At 35.0% G+C, this 19,015-nt stretch overlaps 1 protein-coding gene across 1 annotated transcript in view; it reads left to right on the top strand.

Moving 5' to 3' along the window:
• LOC102765647 (CUB and sushi domain-containing protein 3) overlaps positions 1-19,015 on the top strand; it is a gene marked incomplete at its 5' end in the record, with an annotated part of 698,415 nt that overhangs the window by 412,563 nt on the left and 266,837 nt on the right. The window contains 2 exons of the mRNA XM_006755250.2: positions 2,755-2,924; positions 12,662-12,818. Coding sequence (XP_006755313.1) covers positions 2,755-2,924; positions 12,662-12,818 — 327 coding nt within the window. The remainder of the gene's footprint in view (positions 1-2,754; positions 2,925-12,661; positions 12,819-19,015) is intronic.

The raw sequence follows: 19,015 nt of genomic DNA, 5'->3' as shown, positions 1-19,015 counted from the left end.
TTACAATCTGGGATCCCTCTCACAATCTGGGACCGCTGGCTCCTAACTGCTCACCTGCCTGCCTGCCTGATCGCCCCTAACCCCTCTGCCTGCCTGCCGGATCACCCCTACCCCCCCGGCCCGCCTGATCGCCCCTAATCACCTCTGCCTTGGCCCCTGCTGCTGCGGCTTCATTTGGTAGGTCATCTGGAAGGACGTCCGGAAGGTCGTTTGGCTGTCCAGTCTAATTGGCATATTAGACTTTTATTTTTATAGATGATGTCACTCATAGTACTTATACGTAATGATAGCTCTGGTTTATTAAGCTATTGTTGTGTGCCAGCAACCCAGATACATGCCCTTGGCCGGAATCAAACTTGGGACCTTTCAGTCCGCAAGCCGACACTCTATCCACTGAGCCAAACCGGTTTCGGCTCTAATTATATATTTTCAACTCATACACACACAAACTAAACATTCCTCTGAGGAGGGTATTATTTTTTTGTATTGTAATGATAATACTATTGAGACTTAAGAGAGAAAATAAATAACTTGCCAAATAGATACAGATAGAAGATGAAGCTTAATTTTGTAAACAAAATCTCTGAAGTTCAAAGCTTGACCTCTTCATCAGTATATCACTGTTTTGCAAGCTGGCATAAAAAAACACTCAGGCCCTGGCTGGTGTGGCTCAGTTGGTAGGAGTGTCATCCTGTCCACCAAAAGTAGGCAGGTTCAGTTCTTCATTAGGGCACATGCCCAGGTTATAGGTTCAGTCCCCGATCAGAGCAGACATACATGGGAGCAATCGATCAATATTTCTCTCTCACGTTGATGCTTCTCTTTCTCTCTCTAAACAACAACAACAACACATATTATCAGAACTCCATGATTCTATAACATCATTAAAAACTGTTTGCATGCTCTTACCAAACTGATAAAAATGTACTTGCATTCTGGACCATCTGTAGGATCTAATACATCTGTCTTCATGTCCCCACAAGCACACCTAGATTCTAATAAGCTAGTGAGAAGGAAATGAGGCAGACTTAACATATAAATGATTCTTTCCCACTAAGTGAAGGACGCATGGTGTCATGTTATACTATACCGATGAAAGTTTCTCAGCGGTGCAGAGAGGGATAAGATGAGGGAGAATTGAATCATTACACAGCATAGTGTAATTAAAAGCATAGCAAACTCCAAAAGCCGGTACTCTAGCAGCTGGTTCTTTATCCACATTGCCAAGGGCAATTTAATTTCAGGAAAACAAAACCGTATGCTACATTGGATACATGTTGCTATTTTTAATTTTATTGTTTTTGTAATTTTGTTCCTGTATTTGTAAACTTGTTTTGGTATTATAATTGTATACAGCTAAAAGCATAAGGACATATCTATTTTTATGTTTGACCGTATTTATGGAACATTAAAATAATTTAAATTAGTACTGGGACTCTTTAAGGTTTTGTCTTGGTTTCCTTTTGTTTAAATGGACTTGGAGGAACTGTATTGGGCCACATTTCTTCATGTGATTGGTGGATTTTTAACATTACAGCATTAGTTTTTATTACTTTATACTATGTTGATATTGTACTGATTGCTCAGTCTTGATCATTTTCATTTCCTCATTAGGCTTTCTTCTTTTGCCTTATTTTTTGTTAATGTTTAATCATTTAAATGTAAAGCAATCCATCGTTCACTTTCTTGTATACTTCCTATGACTGTACCCATGAATCATTATTTTTAAAAATCTCATTTCTGGAAAATAGTGACTTGACATATTTTCTGGTTAGTAAAACCTCTAAAAAAGTATAACTCTCCCTGGCCCATGGTATGGTAACATGAAGCAAGTTATCAGATAAGATAGGAAGCAGAGTTCATTGAATTTCTGAGACCTCAGGAGCATGCGTGGGGATTGTCAGGCCTTGTCTGATATAGCAATCATGCTACAAGTTTTTTTAAGTAATGAGTAGAATTTAAATTTTACATAAATTAAGAAATGTTTAATTTTCTCTAAGTGGTTAGACATGTCCACAAATTTTGCAAAATTAGTTCTGGAGAGTTAGCAGTACAATATACTGATTTCAAGAATGCCTTAATCTGTTCTTTTAAACTGAAAGGTAATACTATTATTTCTAAAGATACCCAATTTGTTACAGTTATTGGTTAGTGGGTTTTCCTTGTTATATCAGTTTTCAAAGGTAATGTAATATGTAATACCCTTTGTAATACTTTAAGCAATAAAAAAAAGGTAATGCAGTATTTATTTACCTTTTTGTTACTGAAGTTGTTGAACCAGGGGAATGCTAATTATTGGGAAGAAGGAGGACCAAATTCAAAAAAGGTAAAATTAAAAAGATCCAATTGGAATCATTATAAAACAGAATTGATTTGTTGACTTTTTTAATACTTAAGCAATTAAATTAGAAGTTCAAAATAAAAAAATTAATCAGATTTCTAGAAACGTACAATATATCCTAGTAATCTCTCGCTCTCACCCTTTTCCATGCTATCCTTCCATGGGGGTGGGGCATGTAGTGAAACTCTAGTCTATTTCCACTTCGGCACAAGTGTCCTGTCCACAGGGTATGGTTCTTCCCATGTAATAGTTAAGAGGGAATGACTCATCTACAACACACAGCCATTCCATACATGATTTTCCTGTGAGGCTCCAGTTAAAAGAAAATGCATTTACACGTCCATTCATTATATAACTTAAAAATGATAATGCTTTCTATTAAACTGTACTTCAATATTCTGTTTTACCTGCAGCTGAATGTGGTGCATCTGCAACAAATAATGAAGGAATTTTGCTCTCTCCAAATTACCCACTCAACTATGAAAACAACCATGAATGCATTTATAGTATTCAGGTTCAAGCAGGAAAGGGGATCAATATTTCAGCCAGAACATTTCATTTAGCACAAGGAGATGTTCTTAAGGTAGGTGAAATCAGGCATTGCATTTTGATATTTTTAGTCATTAAGTATACGTTAATACATATATATGCATATGTAACCAACCATAAGCTGATTCTACAATTCCTAACTTTAAATTATATATTATTTCCCATTTTTGTATTATTATTTTCATGGAGATAAAATGTTTTGTTTCCAATGTATTTTATAACAAGTAACTAATTTAATGACAAAGTTGAATGTTTCAGTAACACCAAAATAAAAACACTTTTCCTCCCTACTCAATAACTATTTATATAAAAATAATAGTTACCATAGGACTTGTATGCATACATATTAGCATAACCAATGGACACAGACACTGGGGCGGTGGGGGCTTGCCGGGATGGGAATGGCTGGGAGGGGGGTGCCAATTGGGGAAAAAGGAGACATATGTAAAACTTTAGACAAAAAAAAGAAAAGAATGTTTATGAGCAACAACAACAACAAAAAATCATAGTTAACACACGAGTGGTCATTTTTTAAAGAAATATAGTAATAATATGTTTTTATTTTGATGATTATTAAGTAAGTCACAATTTCTGTTGACACATGAACAATTCTTTGCATTTATGACTATAAAACTCATTTCATAACCATATAAAACTAAAAACGCAATGTTTAGAAATTATTTAGTAAAAATTAACTTCGTTGATAATAAACATTTAGTGCAAAATTAATTATTAATTAAAGAGATATAATTTTAGGCAAATAAGTATTTCCATAATTGCTGATTTATATTTTTCAAAGTATAGTTTTGATAAATATAATTTATAAACATGATTATAATAAAAATGAAACTTCTACAAAATCAGATTTAAATACTTTAAAATGAATCACAAGCCTTATTCTTAAATGTTAAGATTTTCTTAAGCCAACTTAGAAATTCAACATAATTCTGTTTTCACAAATCTTGAAAAAAAAAAATATCATCTCATGTTGGCTGGAGATTCTTACCTAAGCAGTGGTTTTAGATTGTTGGTTATTTTCTTCTTTTAAAAAGAATATCATTATGATGATAATTCATGATTCCCTAGCACAGTCGGTACTATATGCACCTAAGATTTGTATAGACATGGGGAAGACTTCCTGCACTACACCTAAATATATAGAATTTTAGTATTAATTTAAGTCCATTCCTGTGTTTTGCACTGTTCTCTATCAGGCTAACTATGCAAGAGAAAATGTCTCAAGACATAGATCAGAAGGGTAAGCCCAGCCACTAATCAGTATCACACAAGCAACAATAATAAACATGTATTAATGTGTTAAAGTCAGGCAGCACTTGCCCACCCTTCCTAAAATATTTGTCTGCTCTCTCCATGATGCTTGAAATGTATGGATTCCTCTTCCATACTGAATAATGTTTATTATTTGCTGATATAAAAATAAAATTGCTGTAGCGGGTTTCTTAGCGTGCTCTCTAATGCCGTACTTGTTTGGAGGAAGGTCACATGCACTTGTGACATGTGTTACCTTGAGAAAGCGCAGGACCTCAGTAATAGTGACTATGTGAGGGGATATGATGGTGAGAGATAATGGAAAGAAAGAAAGAAAAAAAACTTCAATTTAATGCATTATAGTGGGTTTAATTAAATAATGATTTTTGTTTAATTGATGAAGGGATGAAAATTTATATTCCTAGCGTTTTTTAAGATTTTTTTGGTATTTTCCTAGAATAATTTCCGAAGTTGAAAATGTAATATACTCAATGTTACAATAGAAACTATCAATTCTATTATCCCCCTACTGCTAGTCTTGCCTGGGATTTATTCTAAATTGTTATTTAAAAATGACTTTAACAAGCCACTCTACAGAGATGATTTGGGATGGGTTTTTACCTTCCAAGTTTGACTTCTTCATGGTCTGTCCATCAGTGTAAGATGTAAAATGTTTATATGTTACCTTTTTCCTCCCATTAATCCCAAGACCAATGATTAGTTCAGACACCTACATACACAAGCAGTCAGATGCACCCTCCAAAGCAAAAATGAAGAATTCTCAGATTTTGGACTCCAAAGTCCTCTAAGGATAAAAGGTCAGTTGCTTTAACTGCAAACTAGTGAACAAGAGCCCATCCCAAATCCCCAGCACTCCCTAGCTTTTTATTTGTGTGGAATTGCATCCCCAGGTTTCCAAAGTACAAATGGTGCCAGAGGCCCCATGGGAGGATGAGATATGGTAGAAAGCTTTATTTGTGTGGAATTCCGTCTCTGAGTTTCCAAAGTCCCATTTTCCTTAATCCAGTCCTGGAAGATGTGCAGCTGGGTTTTCAGTAGAGTGAGAAGCAAAGCCAGTTTCTAAACCTAGTAGAAACAGTTCTTTTAATACATTCAGATTAGGAAATAAGAAGAAATAAGTAAAACAATAGGCCATCATAGAATCCTCTTGACCAAGAGAAGTTAAAAGCATTGTTTTCTTTATGTGGTAGGATTGGCTAAATTCTCTTATAATGTTTACTAGAGTCCTGGTGCACAGATTCGTGCACAGGTGAGGTCCCTTGGCTTGGCCTGCAGGGATTGGGCTGAAACCTGCTCTCCGACATCCCCTGAGGGGTCCTGAATTGCAAGAGGGCAGTTCTTGGGTGACACATCCTGGAATTGGGCTCCCTCTTCTCTGGTTCCGGGTGTGTCACCCAAGAACTACAGTTGCCAAGTCACCACAGCTCGGCAGCTCCTGCGTTGAGCGTCTGCCCCCTGGTGGTCAGTGTGCATCATAGCTTACCGATCAGACGGTTAAATGGTCAGATGGTCGCTTAGGTTTTTATATATATTTAGAGTATAGAGTTTGCAAGGTGGTGTTTTTTTCTGGTTTCTCTTAAACTATAACATTACTGTATTGGGTTCTAATAAAAACAAAAACACTCACAACATAGAAAATATGTGTACGTATTTAGCTATATCTAAAGACACACACACACACATACTTTTCCTCTTTGAGAGTTCACAATCTATTTTGCTGCTCACTTACTCACTCATACTCTCTCACCCTCCCCTCTCCTTCCATACACTACTTTATTTGTCACCACACTAGTAACGTTTATATCAAGTGTAGAGGACCATATGACCCTTCTAGGTGGTCTATTCCTGGCATCACTACCAGATTTTCTGACTCCTTAGATCTGGAGAAACTGTTTGTTAGTCTACACCTAGGATCATGTATTTTCATAAAACTCTCCAGATTATCTGATGACCAGCAGGTTTTGAATTATGAATATATTCTTCTTTGGTTTGATTCCTTTCAATCAGCAAGAATATTGAACTTTCCAAACCCTTATGCAAAATGTGTGATGTAATTAATTCTCTCAATTCACATTTAAAGGAGATATTTAATTAGGTGTAGACTCTAAACAATCAACAATGAATTGTTCCCATTGTCAGCCTGTTAGCATGAAAGTTGAATACCGATCAGAAATACTGTTTTTGTTTTCATAGTTGCTGTGTTTAGCAGAGACAACATTCAAGGGAATCATTCTACCACAGTCAGCATTGTGTAGTTTAAAGACTTATTTCTTATGCAGAATAGACTAAATGGATGATTATGGAAAAGAGCCAGCAAAATAACTCAAAATTGATTTTGAGAGTTCAAAAAACAAGGGTTAGGAAAATTAATGTCATATTTATGAAAAAGTCAATATTTGAAGGGCTTGATTAATAACCTATTTTAGGAGTATGATATGAAGGTTATTAATGTGTCATTACTGTTGTTTTCTAAGAAGTATTATTTTCAAGCTTTTTCCTAACTTGCCTGTGAGTCTTTGGGAGTGCCACTTGTAAGAGCCTGTTGTTAAATTTTCAGTAATTCTGTGAACTAGTTGTTATACATAGCCATTATTAAAAATTAGATTACAACTAGATTATAATTAAATTAATTAAAATTATATTAAAAGCAAAGGTAATAAATACAACTTTAATTTCCTAATTATTTTACTACTTTTACTATTATCTGTGCTCTTTAGGCTCGTTGTGTAGTGTATTGCATCTCTCTGGTGGAAATACTAGGTCAGAGTGTGCATCTCTTCCCAACTCTGCATTCAATGATGTTGCACTGATAGTGTGATCTGGGTTATAGTGTCATCAGTGAAAGTGAGGCATCCCTTTTCCCACATAAGTGCTCAGGGCGGGGTTCTTATGATAGCTCGAGAAAAAGAATTTTCTGAGACTCACATGGGAGGATGAGTGATTTTCTATTTGTGTGGAATTCCATCCCTCAGTTTCCAAAGTACTATTTCCCTTAATCCAGTCCTGGAAGATGTGCAATTGGGGTTTCAGTAGAGTGAGAAGCAAAGCCAGGGTCTCAACTTTCTGTTCCATGGGGAGCTGGGTCCGGTACAGCAGTAGGCTAGTTGCAGTCCATCAGTCCATCGTGTGGGGTCCACGTGGCTGTGGGTCATGTGGGTAAACGCAGGGGAGCTCATGGAGCACAACCCCTGCCTCAAGGTTCCCAAGAGCCCCAGGAGCCAGGAGAAAGAAGTCCTTTGTTTAGGAAGTGAAACATCTCCTATCTTCCTGCGATTGCAGTGGCCAGGCCGACTCTCGCCCATGATCTGTTCCCAGCTGTGACTGACAGAAAGTACCTTCCCTATTTCATCTGGACTCTACTGGGCGTGCTTCTATAATGCAGCTTCCCGGCAAAGCTGCACAAATGAATGCCTGTACTATGTGGCCTTCCCTTTACTCCTTTCCAGCTGTTAGTAACTAGGTTAAATTACAATAGCATCGATAATAGGGGTATTTATACTGCAGACATTGTCAAACCCCACAAACACTGACTAGATTTACTGTTTTGCTCATATCTACACTTAAATGAGATGTGTTGTGTCTATAGCAATTACATTGTGCATAGCGCAAAAAAATTGAGAAGATATCTTTCCTAGTATTTGAAAACTATTATTCCACTTAGAAAAGTTGCTCAGATCATTTAGAAATCAGTTTTGTTCTGATAGAGTCATTGATGGGCTGCCGCCTGTATGCCCCACACTGGGGAACAAACCCGCAATCCGGGCATGTGCCCCAACCAAGAATTAAATCATGACCTCCAGGTTCATAGGTCAATGCTTAACCACTGAGCCATGCCGGCTGGGCCTAATATAGCTATTTTTTGATGTTTCACTTTTATCTAACTTAACATAAAAATAATCAAACCATATTCTACTCTTGTTTGTCAGTTGCAATTGTAACTTGCAGGAAAGAAAAGGTTTGGCAAAAAAACACTGAAAACATTTTGTGACAACCAATTAGCTCTATGGAATTTACAATAATGAATATTGTATATTTTATTACTATTTGTAAATTGCATGCTACACATCCCTTAAATCAGGGGTTCATAAACAACACTCTAAGGGACAAATTTGGCCTAAGACCTGTTTCTGTAAGTAAAATTTTATTAGGAGAAGGCCATGTTTATTCATTGACATAGTATTTATAGCTGATTTTGTGCTGCAATGGCATGATTGAGTAGTGGCAACAGAAATGTTATGACCCCAGCAGCCTAAAATATTTACTATCTTATTCTTTTCAGAAAAAGTTTGTCAACTTCTCTTTATGTCAATAAAAGTTATTTTTAATGATCTGCATGAATATATACACTTCTCAATTTTGTTTGTTTGAGACCTGGATGCTAAATATTTTCCAGCACATCCGCTTAGCACACATATCTATCAGCTCTGCTTGTTGTTCACTGCTCATCCTTTACACCCCTCTCAAAATCACTCTCTAAATACTCATTAGTATAAAGTGCTGTGGTAGGCCTCAAAAAACCCTTCTCTCTCTCTCCCATACTGAGGATCACAGCCGTAAAATGATTTGTGACAGGACTTACAACTTCAGTGGTAGAGTTGGGGCTTCAACTTTGTTATCCTATATAATAAAAGGGTAATATGCAAATTGACCCTAACAGTGGAACGACTGGTCACTGTGATGCGCACTGACCACCGGGGGTAGACGTTCAATGCAGAAGCTGCCCCCTGGTGGTCAGTGTGCTCCCACAGGGGGAGCTCCACTCAGCCACAAGCTGGGCTGACAGCTGTGAGCACAGTGGTAGTGGTGGGAGCCTCTCCCACCTCTTAGGCAGCACTAAAGATGTCAGTCAGACATCCCCCGAGGGCTTCCAGGCTGCCAGGGGGATGTCTGACTGTTAGGCTCAGGAAGCGGGCCTAAGCCAGCAGGTGGACATCCCCTGAGGGGTCCTGGACTGTGAGAGAATTTTCGTGTACCAGGCCTCTAGTATAACTATAAAGCTAATGCCCCTGAAAAGCGGCCTCTTCATTGTGCCACAACTCCCTTATTAGAGTATGCTGGCTCATATAATTGAGGACACAATATATAGCTATTTCAGAGACATAAATATTTTTGCATATAAGTTCTCTGCTTTGTTTCATATTACTTTTGGAAAAAACATAAGATTTCAAATAGAGTCCTTTATGATTGACCATTAAAAAAAATCTTTTTTACTCACACTTTAACATCTTCCTTACATTGTTAGAAAAATGTATTTAAGTTTACAAATCAACCTATAAAACAAATGACAAAAAATTAAATTTGTAATGTCCATGAGTAGGAATAATTCAAAGGTTCATATACATAAGTACATGTGTAATTTCTCTCTTTTTTATGTACTATCTGCTCTTAAATTTAGATAACACCTTTTTTACTAATTCATTGGAGAAATGACTGAGCATATATCTTATAACATACATTTATTATAAAATTAACAACAGTTTTGAGTGTTGATCAGCAGTTCATCATAATAAGGTTTGACCTTTCGAACCTAGGAGTCTATACACCATAACTTATTTCAAGCCCTGATCCATTACAAAAGTTTTGGTAATTCAAACATGCCAATATTAAATTTTAGTCTGTTCTAGTGTTAAACTACCAGATAAATTGCAACCTTTTAACAAATTAGTCTTACCAAAGAGTTTTATTAACATTATAAAAGGGCTCGATGACTTTCATACTATTAATTTTTAAATTGATTTGAAATTCTATATTTGGCATAAAAGTAAGTCTTTATTATCTGAATTAGGTGCTAAGTAACTAAGAATGTTTCTGTGGGAAAAACCAAGAATTTATTCATTTCCAATTAAAAAGTATAATATTATACAGTTATCTTTAGTTCTTTTAGCTTTTTGAAAAAATAGATATTAAGATATATGCTGAATAATAATAATAAAATATTATATTTTAAAAAAGAAAAGTAGGCCCAAGTAAATAAAAATATTCTTAAAGATCCTTATTTTAATAAGAATAGAAATATGAGAAGTAACAGTCTCAAATAAAAGTTCTGTATGGTACTGATTAGACCCAATAATCACTCGGTAAAGTAAATTTACTTTTAAGTGAAAGTACATTTTGGTTCTTTTATCCTCTTACTTCTATGCTTATACTCATGTCTCTTTCAAAAGTAATTTGTTTTTTACTATACTACATTGTCCTTCCCTGTTGTCTGTATGCTTCCATATGTTTTTGAATACATTTGAAGGATTTTATTTACCAGTTAAAAGCATTGACTTGATTATTATATAAAACTCTTATCTTTTTAAAGCCTTCCTAATTTACACTTGTGTCATTGGATTTAATAATTTTCTACATTCTTTTAAAATTCACGGTTGAATGATCATGCTTCATTTTACTTTGTTGATAGAGTAGTGCTTCTTTAGTGTTTGTTTTTTACCTTTTGACTGTATATTATTAAATAATCTTTATTTAGTGAGTTTAAGTGTTGAATTAGGTCCTCCCAGCTAGGCACATGATAATTCTTTTCCTGTTATATATTTTTAACATTAGTGCCTTTTCTTTTAATAATTTCTTAAAAGTATGTTTCTAAGAAAGTTTCTTTCGAAAAAAAAGTATTATACTAGCTTAAAAAAATAGAAAGACCCGAAATAAATATATTTCTCCAATAACAGAAAATATTGGATCATTTTTTAAAATTTTCTCTGGGTCAAGAAGGATAGTACTTAACACAATGCATAAATACCACTTTTGGAAACATTGCTGCTCTGGCAAGATCACTAGATTAGGAGTTTAGTGATCCACTTTCCTACTCTAATGTCAGGCAAGAGATAAATAACTTTGAGGAGCATTTCTCAGCTTTCTCTACTGATTAACATTCACCTAAGAACTCTCAACCCCAACTCCATGAAACTAAATACTATGGAATAATACTTGTAAGATAGAGTTGATCTTTGTAGGACCACAAATCATCATAATATCTAAGAGTTTATGACCCGCAAGAGCCAATTTCCACTTCCTTGGAGGTAATAACCTCATATTGAAAGCACGTGCTTCTAAGGAAAAACGGTGCTAACATGCATTACTGGTAAACCTTCAGTTTAATTACTAGACACATTTTGGAAAATAATCTGGCAATACTTTTTAGCCCGGAAATACCATATTTTGAATAATGTCTTATTAAAATACAAGTACCAAATAATGAGAGTTTATATTAAAAATTTGCTTATTTCAGCATTAATTTTAGTGGTAAAAAAACAACTTGAGTTCATTAATATGGGAATGATACAGCAAGTTGTGGTAACGTCACTGTATGAAACATTACCCAGCCCTGGCCGGTATGGCTCAGTTGGTTGGACATTGTCCTGAGCACCAAAAGGTTTGCTGGTTTGCTGCTTTGAATCCCAGTTGGGACACATGCCTGGGTTGTGGGCTCAATCCCCTGGAGGGGGCATACAGGAAGCAGGTAGCCTATGCTTCGCTCTCTCATGGATGCTTCTCTCTCTTTCTTTCTCTCTTTCTCTACTTTCCTCACTCTCTAAAAATCAATGAAAATATATTTAAAAAAATATTACCCAGTGTTCAAAAGGAAGCCTCTTTATCTTCTGACCTGAAGAGATGTCTAGAACGCATTGATAAAAGAAAAGCAAGTCAGAATGCAGTGAGAATGAGAATGATAGAGGGATACTTGGGAGCTTATCAGTTTTGCTTTTGTATATTTTTGAGTTGTTAAATTGGTTTCTAAAAGCATTTAGCACTGTTCTAAATTAATATTTTAAGACTATGCCCTAGCTGGTTTGGCCCAGTAGTTAGAGCATCGGCCTATGGACTGAAGGGTCCAGGTTTGATTCTGGTCAAGGGCACATGCCTGGATTGCAGGCTTGATCCCCAGTAGAGAGCAAGCAGGAATCAGCCAATCAATGATTCTCTCTCATCATTGATGTTTCTATCTCTCACCCTCTTCCTTCCTCTTGAAATCAATAAAAATATATTTTTTTAAAAATGTAAAAATCAGGTAAGTTAAAGTAAATGGGTAAATTATAGAAATTGAAAAAGAAACATGTACATTTTGTATGATTTATATTATTACAAAAGCAGGTGTTTGGTCCCCTTGAGCAAGTTGCAGAAAAACAACCAATCAACCAACCTTGGAAATAAATCTCTTTGTAGTTAATATCAACTTTTTAAGTCTGCCATTAAAAACAAAGAAGAAAGGATTGCTTTCATAATAAGAGAAATTATATAACATGGGTTTGAGTATTACTTATCTTCAACTAAGTTTGGAATTTTAAAATTACCCATGTGAATTTTAACTCTTAGACCGATATTTATAGGAATCAATATGCATGTATAATTTTCCTTTGAAATCATGTAGTAAACTTATTTAGGAAGATTATGATAATTTTTTCTTTTATGTAGATATAAATACAGCATCTGATTTAGTTATTATTGGCACATTTACATTTTAATTATAAATATATTTTGCAGATTTATGATGGAAAAGATAAAACAACTCATCTATTAGGTGCTTTCACTGGAGCGTCTATGCGAGGACTGACTCTTAGTAGTACTTCAAATCAGCTCTGGCTAGAATTTAATTCTGATTCTGAAGGGACAGATGAAGGCTTTCAACTTGTCTATACCAGTAAGTATTTTGGAAGAATAAAGTTGTCAAACACTATTTCTGAGAATCTGTTAAATAATTGAAGTATACTAGGTTAAGCAAAATCCAACATTTGATCATCAGTTTGCAATTTGCGGCTGCCTTCTACATATATATTGCATTTGACCCTAACAATAACTCCATAAATTACAGATATTCTAACTGTTGCTGTTTTACATTTTAAATAACTAAGGTTCAGGAAGGTTAAGTAATCTGTGACTTTGAGCTTATTTGTTTATTTTCAAAATGGCACTATTCTCCCCATTGAATACTTAAGAAATACAACTAGCTCTTTAGTAGATAGAAATCCAATATTTTGGCTCCCACCTGTAATTGCAAAACACACACAATTTGTGTATGATAGAATAGTTGGACAGTTATTGATGAGAAATGATGGTTTCAGGTGATTTTACACTAAAGAGTAGCTAAGTTTTTATTTTATTTTGCCTTTTTTGTGTTGAATTGCATTATTAAAGATAACTTTATCAAAACCTACTCTATTATACTCAAACAACTATTCTGACAATTAAACAGGTAGCAATTCAAAGACCAAGAATCATAGGTAGGTAGATTACATTGTCATATGAATTAATTTTACAATTGCCAAAATATAAGAAATAGACTAATTGCATCAATGAACAATAAATTATATTCAAATAATATATTTATGTAGTTTCTACCCTATGTAAGACACTGTACTAAAAAGTAAAGCACAGATAAATTGAAGTGGTTATATGTGTTTAATAAACTTACCATCAGATCAAATAAATTCTTAGAAGTTCAGAACACTCATTTAATATAGCAAAATAAATTAAGTAGCAATATTCAGGAATCTTTAGTATTAGAATATTTGGAAAAAAATCTAATGACCACTCTAAATTTTCTCAAGAGGTCAGATGAGTGGAAACTATTGAGGAAACAGGGAAATTAAAAAGGTAAAGCACTAAAGTTATTCACATGGAATTCTAAAGGGGATATGAATCATAATCATTTGTGAAAATATTCTTTCTTAATGAAATTTGAAATAGTAGACAGACGAGTATGGCTCATTATATTAATATATTCCGGTGTATAATACTGAGAGCTTACTCTTGTTCCCTGATTATGTCAAGGCTTTTTCTACTTGTTCTTTAATTGTTACATCATTAACATGAAGGAAAAATAAATTAACAACATGAATGTTAAATACCTATTTTTAAATCCTAAGAACTCTGTGTATAATGTGATCTTTTTATGAAGTCCTTGCAAAGACACATGAAAATCCTAGCAACTTATGTTATAAGTATACTGTTTGATGGACTAAAAGTGATGGTATTGAGGATTATTGCTCAAATATAATTGATGTGATCTCTTCGGAAGGGCAAATATTTTTAAATATGCTTTCTTCTCCTCCTTTCTGTTTTCTAGCAGGGCTGCTGACATTTTTCAAGTCATGGCTCAATGTTTATATAATGGCCTTTCTTTGTTCTGCATCATTTTGCATTTCTCCATGTCTAAAATGTTAATGGTTTTCATAGAGGAAATAGAAATTTTCTTTTTGATATTTAAACTCTATGCAACTTGACATTATTGATGCAAAGATACTGGGTATTGTAGGACATACTTGGATTCTTTAATTTAATTTATTGGGGTGACATATTTGAATTTTTAAATTGTATAGGGAGCTTGGGAATCTGGGATGAGGAAAATCATTGACTTTATTATCATTGGCATGAGTTATTGGATGCCAAATAAGAGGAACCTCAAAAAGCAAATATTTGAAGTCATTCTTTTTTTAATGACTCTAATTGTTCATCCGTTAGCACGTCTTTATGAAGGTGGGAAGCTAAAGAATTTTGGAAGAAAGTATAAAAGCAATTATTTTTAAAAAGGGTATATCTATAAATATGTGTTTATATCTATAATTAATGTGACAGTCATCACACTGTATTGTGGTTATATTTTTTGCAAACATAATGTGCATAGTTTTTCAGGGCCATTTCCCTTCATAATGCCTTTCGTCTGTTTTAGTTCAATTGTATCTATTTACATATTTTTTGGTAAAATTAACATATGGTCTCAATACCGTGTTTATAAAATGCCTTTACGATACAGCAGATTTTACTAGGCCACATACTTTAAATATTCATAAAATTCTTAGCAGCAATAATTCATCTCCTAACGAGAGAATATACTAGGTGTTCATATATGGGAAAAATGAAGCAGCAACAACTGTATTTGTGTTTGAATTCCTGTGTCCAGCTATTCCTAAATTCAACTCCTCCTCTGCCATTAAGAGAACTAGAGACAGGAGAGAGGACATTAAGGTGGGCAGGTCAGGTAAGGATTCCTGAATTGGGTGGTATTAAAGGTAGGGTTGGTAGGTCACAGAAAGAAATAGGGAGTATCCCAGGCAAAGAGAATAGGACAACGAAAGGCATTGAGATTAAAAAGAACATATTAAGCACTTTTAAGGCATATGATACAATTCAGATTAATCCCACTTACCTAGCTTCTCTTAATTCTAATCTTAGCATAAAGAGGCCTTTAAGATCACCCTTGTGTAGTGACACACTGTCAAATGATAGTCACTTTCTAGCTATCTTTCTATTGTCAGTTTTGTTGAGTTAGTAACACTTGCTGTTGTGTGGTTATTTTCAGTTTGAGGTAGACAGAACCTCACTTGGCTGAGAGAAAAATAAATATTGTAAAACAGGCCATTGGGGTTCAATTCCTTTCAATTGTCTTCTTGCTCTGTTATGTATATAATCACCAAGAATAGCAAATAGTGAGAATAGTGCCTGAGAGGCTGGTTTTGGCTTAAAGTAATGGAAGACCTTCCAATGGCTTAAACAACAAGGATGTATATGAGAAAGATGATGGGTAGGTTTGACACAAGTGTTCAAACTAGTCAGTAAAGGTCTTGCCCCTTTCTTGCTACTGTGGCCTCCCTACTGTTCACTTTTTCTCTTTGTGCTTGTGACATGGTCACAGGATAGACACATTCAAGGCAGGAAGAAAGAGAGAACAGGCAGTGCCAATCACACACGTTCCTTTTATCAGGAATGCACATTCCTCTGTTAGTCACTCTCTTACCCTTTTTTGTCTAAAACTGGGCCATGTGGTTATGCCTGAAGTTTTCTAGAAGGCACCCCAGGAAATGAAGTATTTGGCAGACTAAATGGTTTAGTATTAGACCATCATAATACACTGTCTGATATGATTCTATAACTGCTTGTAACAAAATCAGGGGTTTGCTTTAGTGAGGAAGAAGAGGAAAAGAGATACTGAAAAGGCAACTTACAGTGTCTACTATCAGGTACAGTGATAGCACATATTCTAAAAATTAATATGTCAAAAGGTATTGTATTAATATATGCCTCCATGATTAATGGTGTCATGGAAGCCCAGAGAATCTTCGGTGTTTAGAAGGTTACACACTATTAATATTAGCCTTACTATGCTAAGAAAACAGGGGGCTTGTCTCACTTTCTTGCCATAATAGATAAGTCATATACATACCTAGGATATACTTGAGGGGAGAAAATGTTACACCCTTTGTCACACCCCTTTATTTCCTAAAGCAAATTAAATTTCTTCAGTCGTTACCCTTTAGAATTGTCAAGAAGAATCTTATTTAGTCTTTTACTCCCAAATAAGTTTCTCAGTCAATTCTAGTTTGATTAGTCAGTTGAAGTGGGGGCAGCTATGCAGATCAAATATAAAATCTCTGTGACACTCGACCAAACCTTGACTACAGAAGGGTTTCCCACTGCTCCTCCATTCCTCCGGCCTCGCAGAAGCAATTACTTCCTTGAGTCAGATCGCTTTCCCATTCTTCTCAGGATAATGGCCATCAATACTCTTGCCCTTGAGAAATCTGAAACTCACCCAAATAAAGATCTAGATGAAGCATGTTTTCAGGTGCTTTATATAACACAAATTAGTTGTTAATTTCCTTGTGTCCCATAAAGGCATGGCTCTTTTTATGAGAAGGTGTAGGGGAGTAAAATAGGGGGGAAAAATGACCATTCCTTTTTCCTAAAGTTGGCAGAACAAATCAGAAAGTCAGGTCTCAATGCAGTATCCTTGCTAAACCATTACTCTGCTCTGAGTAACACTCTAATATAATTTGGAAAATCCTTATAGGATATTCTGACTAGACTCCTTCAGCTCCTCACTGCACATTTCAAGAATGCATTTCTAAAACCTGGTGTCTTTTATTGCATTTCTCTCTCTGAAGGCTAAGTTGTAAAAATGTCATTTTTTATTTGGTGACTTGTCTTCCCTTTTACTCCTCTAATGGAAATAATTTATTGTTGAGCTTACTTATTTGGTCATAGGTTTAAATTTTGTCTTTCCCCACTGTAATGCTTGAGATCTAGAGATAAAGAAAACAGTGAATAAGACAAAGTTTATGTCCATATGAAGCCAATGTTTTATTGGGACAAGACAGAAAATAAAGATATGAACAAAAGATAAGAGAACTGCACCTAGAATTAGTTTATAACAGGGCAATAGTCGATTAAAAGAAGGGGAATCCACATTCAGATCTGGAGGTAGAGGGCAGATAAGTGCAAAGGCTTAAGAGAGGCCTGGCCTTGAGTTGTGTGCCAGGAGCTGGATCAAGGAGAACAGGACAAAGTGAGAGGTAAAGTTGGAAGGTAGGCAGAGGGGAGATGGACTGTGAGGGGCTTGGATTTTATTTAAAGGCACAGAGACTTTCAATATTACCATGTCAAATGTGCAGGTTTAAAATAATAACTGACATTGATCTACCACATGCTAGATACAATCCTGTGAGTGAGGTACTGTTGTATTCCACAAGAAGAGGAGGAAACATAGAGCACAGAAAAGTTATGTGACTTGCCCTAGGTCACAGAGTTATTAAGTGCAGATATGGAAAGAGAGCTGAGAAGCTCTGCTGCTTCTAGAGTCCATGCTCTTAATTACCATACTATATTGCACCTAACCTGTTGTAGTGTTTTTTTTTTATTTTTTAAATATATTTGTATTGATTTCAGAGAGGAAGGTAGAGAGGGAAAGATAAAAAACATCAATGATGAGAGAGACTTCGTTGATTGGCTGCCTCCGGCATGCCCCACACGGGATCAAGCCTGCAACCCGGGCATATGCCCTGACTGGGAATCGTGACCTTCTGGTTCATGCTTCATAGTTCGATGAGCCATATTGACTGGGCATTTTTTTAAATTTTATTTTTGGGAAATTCCATTAAGTAATGCTCTTTCTTATCACTGATGTAATTGTAAAGAAAAATTTTTAAATGTTAATGCACTTCTTCCCAAAGCAACTTTTGTCATTTTATTCCTGAGTATCTGAATGCTTTCCCATTGGCCAAATGCACTTATAGGGTCATGACATACTCCTAGTGTCTTTCACGGTATTTATTAAGTTTTAAAACTCTGCCTCTGGAAGATATGTTTCATTGAAAATTCTTTTAGCTTTTCATTTGTACTTATCCCACTTTCATTCAGTAGAAAGGAGTTAGATATTTAAGCTATCCTATTAGAGAGCTAAATTATACCTTTAGGATGGGTTATAGCATTGTCTTTTCTAAAGCTGATCTGGTAAGGTCCATATGTCCAGCCATTAGCAGTGCCCCTGGATTCAGATGTCCCCTTGTTATCACTTCTGTACATTAAATTTACTAAAATGCCTGAGACATATGTGTTATTACAAGAGAAAAGTTCAGCTATATTTGAACTCTCTTAGCCTTCCAGGCTTTTGTTCTTATTGTTTGTTGTTGTTTGTTGTTGCTTGAAATGATTCAATAATCTACACAGAACATGGCCATTTAAAATTTTATATTCAAATTAAAGATGGGCATTAGCGAATGTTTGATGCCTTTCTTGTGTACTAGCCTTATACATATGTAAGAAATTACACTGTTTAAACTCTTTAAATTCATTACAGTATGTTGTTGGCAATGTTAACTGTGAAAAATAATCAGATGACCTATTAACTCTAATTTTATTCTTAGTGTATAACTTATTTAATGCAAATGCAAGTAGAAAATAATTAAATTATAAAAGAGCAACAAAATTATTCCATGTATTCCTATGTCCTATAAACCACTTAAGACAGATATTTTTGGCATTTCCTTTATTCTTTAAATCTTGAAATTAACCAAGTAATAAAGGAAGTATTGATCTATGCTGCATTGTGTAGTATAATATATT

The sequence above is a fragment of the Myotis davidii genome, unplaced genomic scaffold, assembly GCF_000327345.1.
Source record: "Myotis davidii unplaced genomic scaffold, ASM32734v1 scaffold713, whole genome shotgun sequence".
In the NCBI taxonomy this organism is placed as follows: Eukaryota; Metazoa; Chordata; class Mammalia; order Chiroptera; family Vespertilionidae; genus Myotis; species Myotis davidii.
The sequence above is the reverse complement of the archived record's forward strand: the minus strand, read 5'-3'. Positions and strand labels throughout refer to the sequence as shown.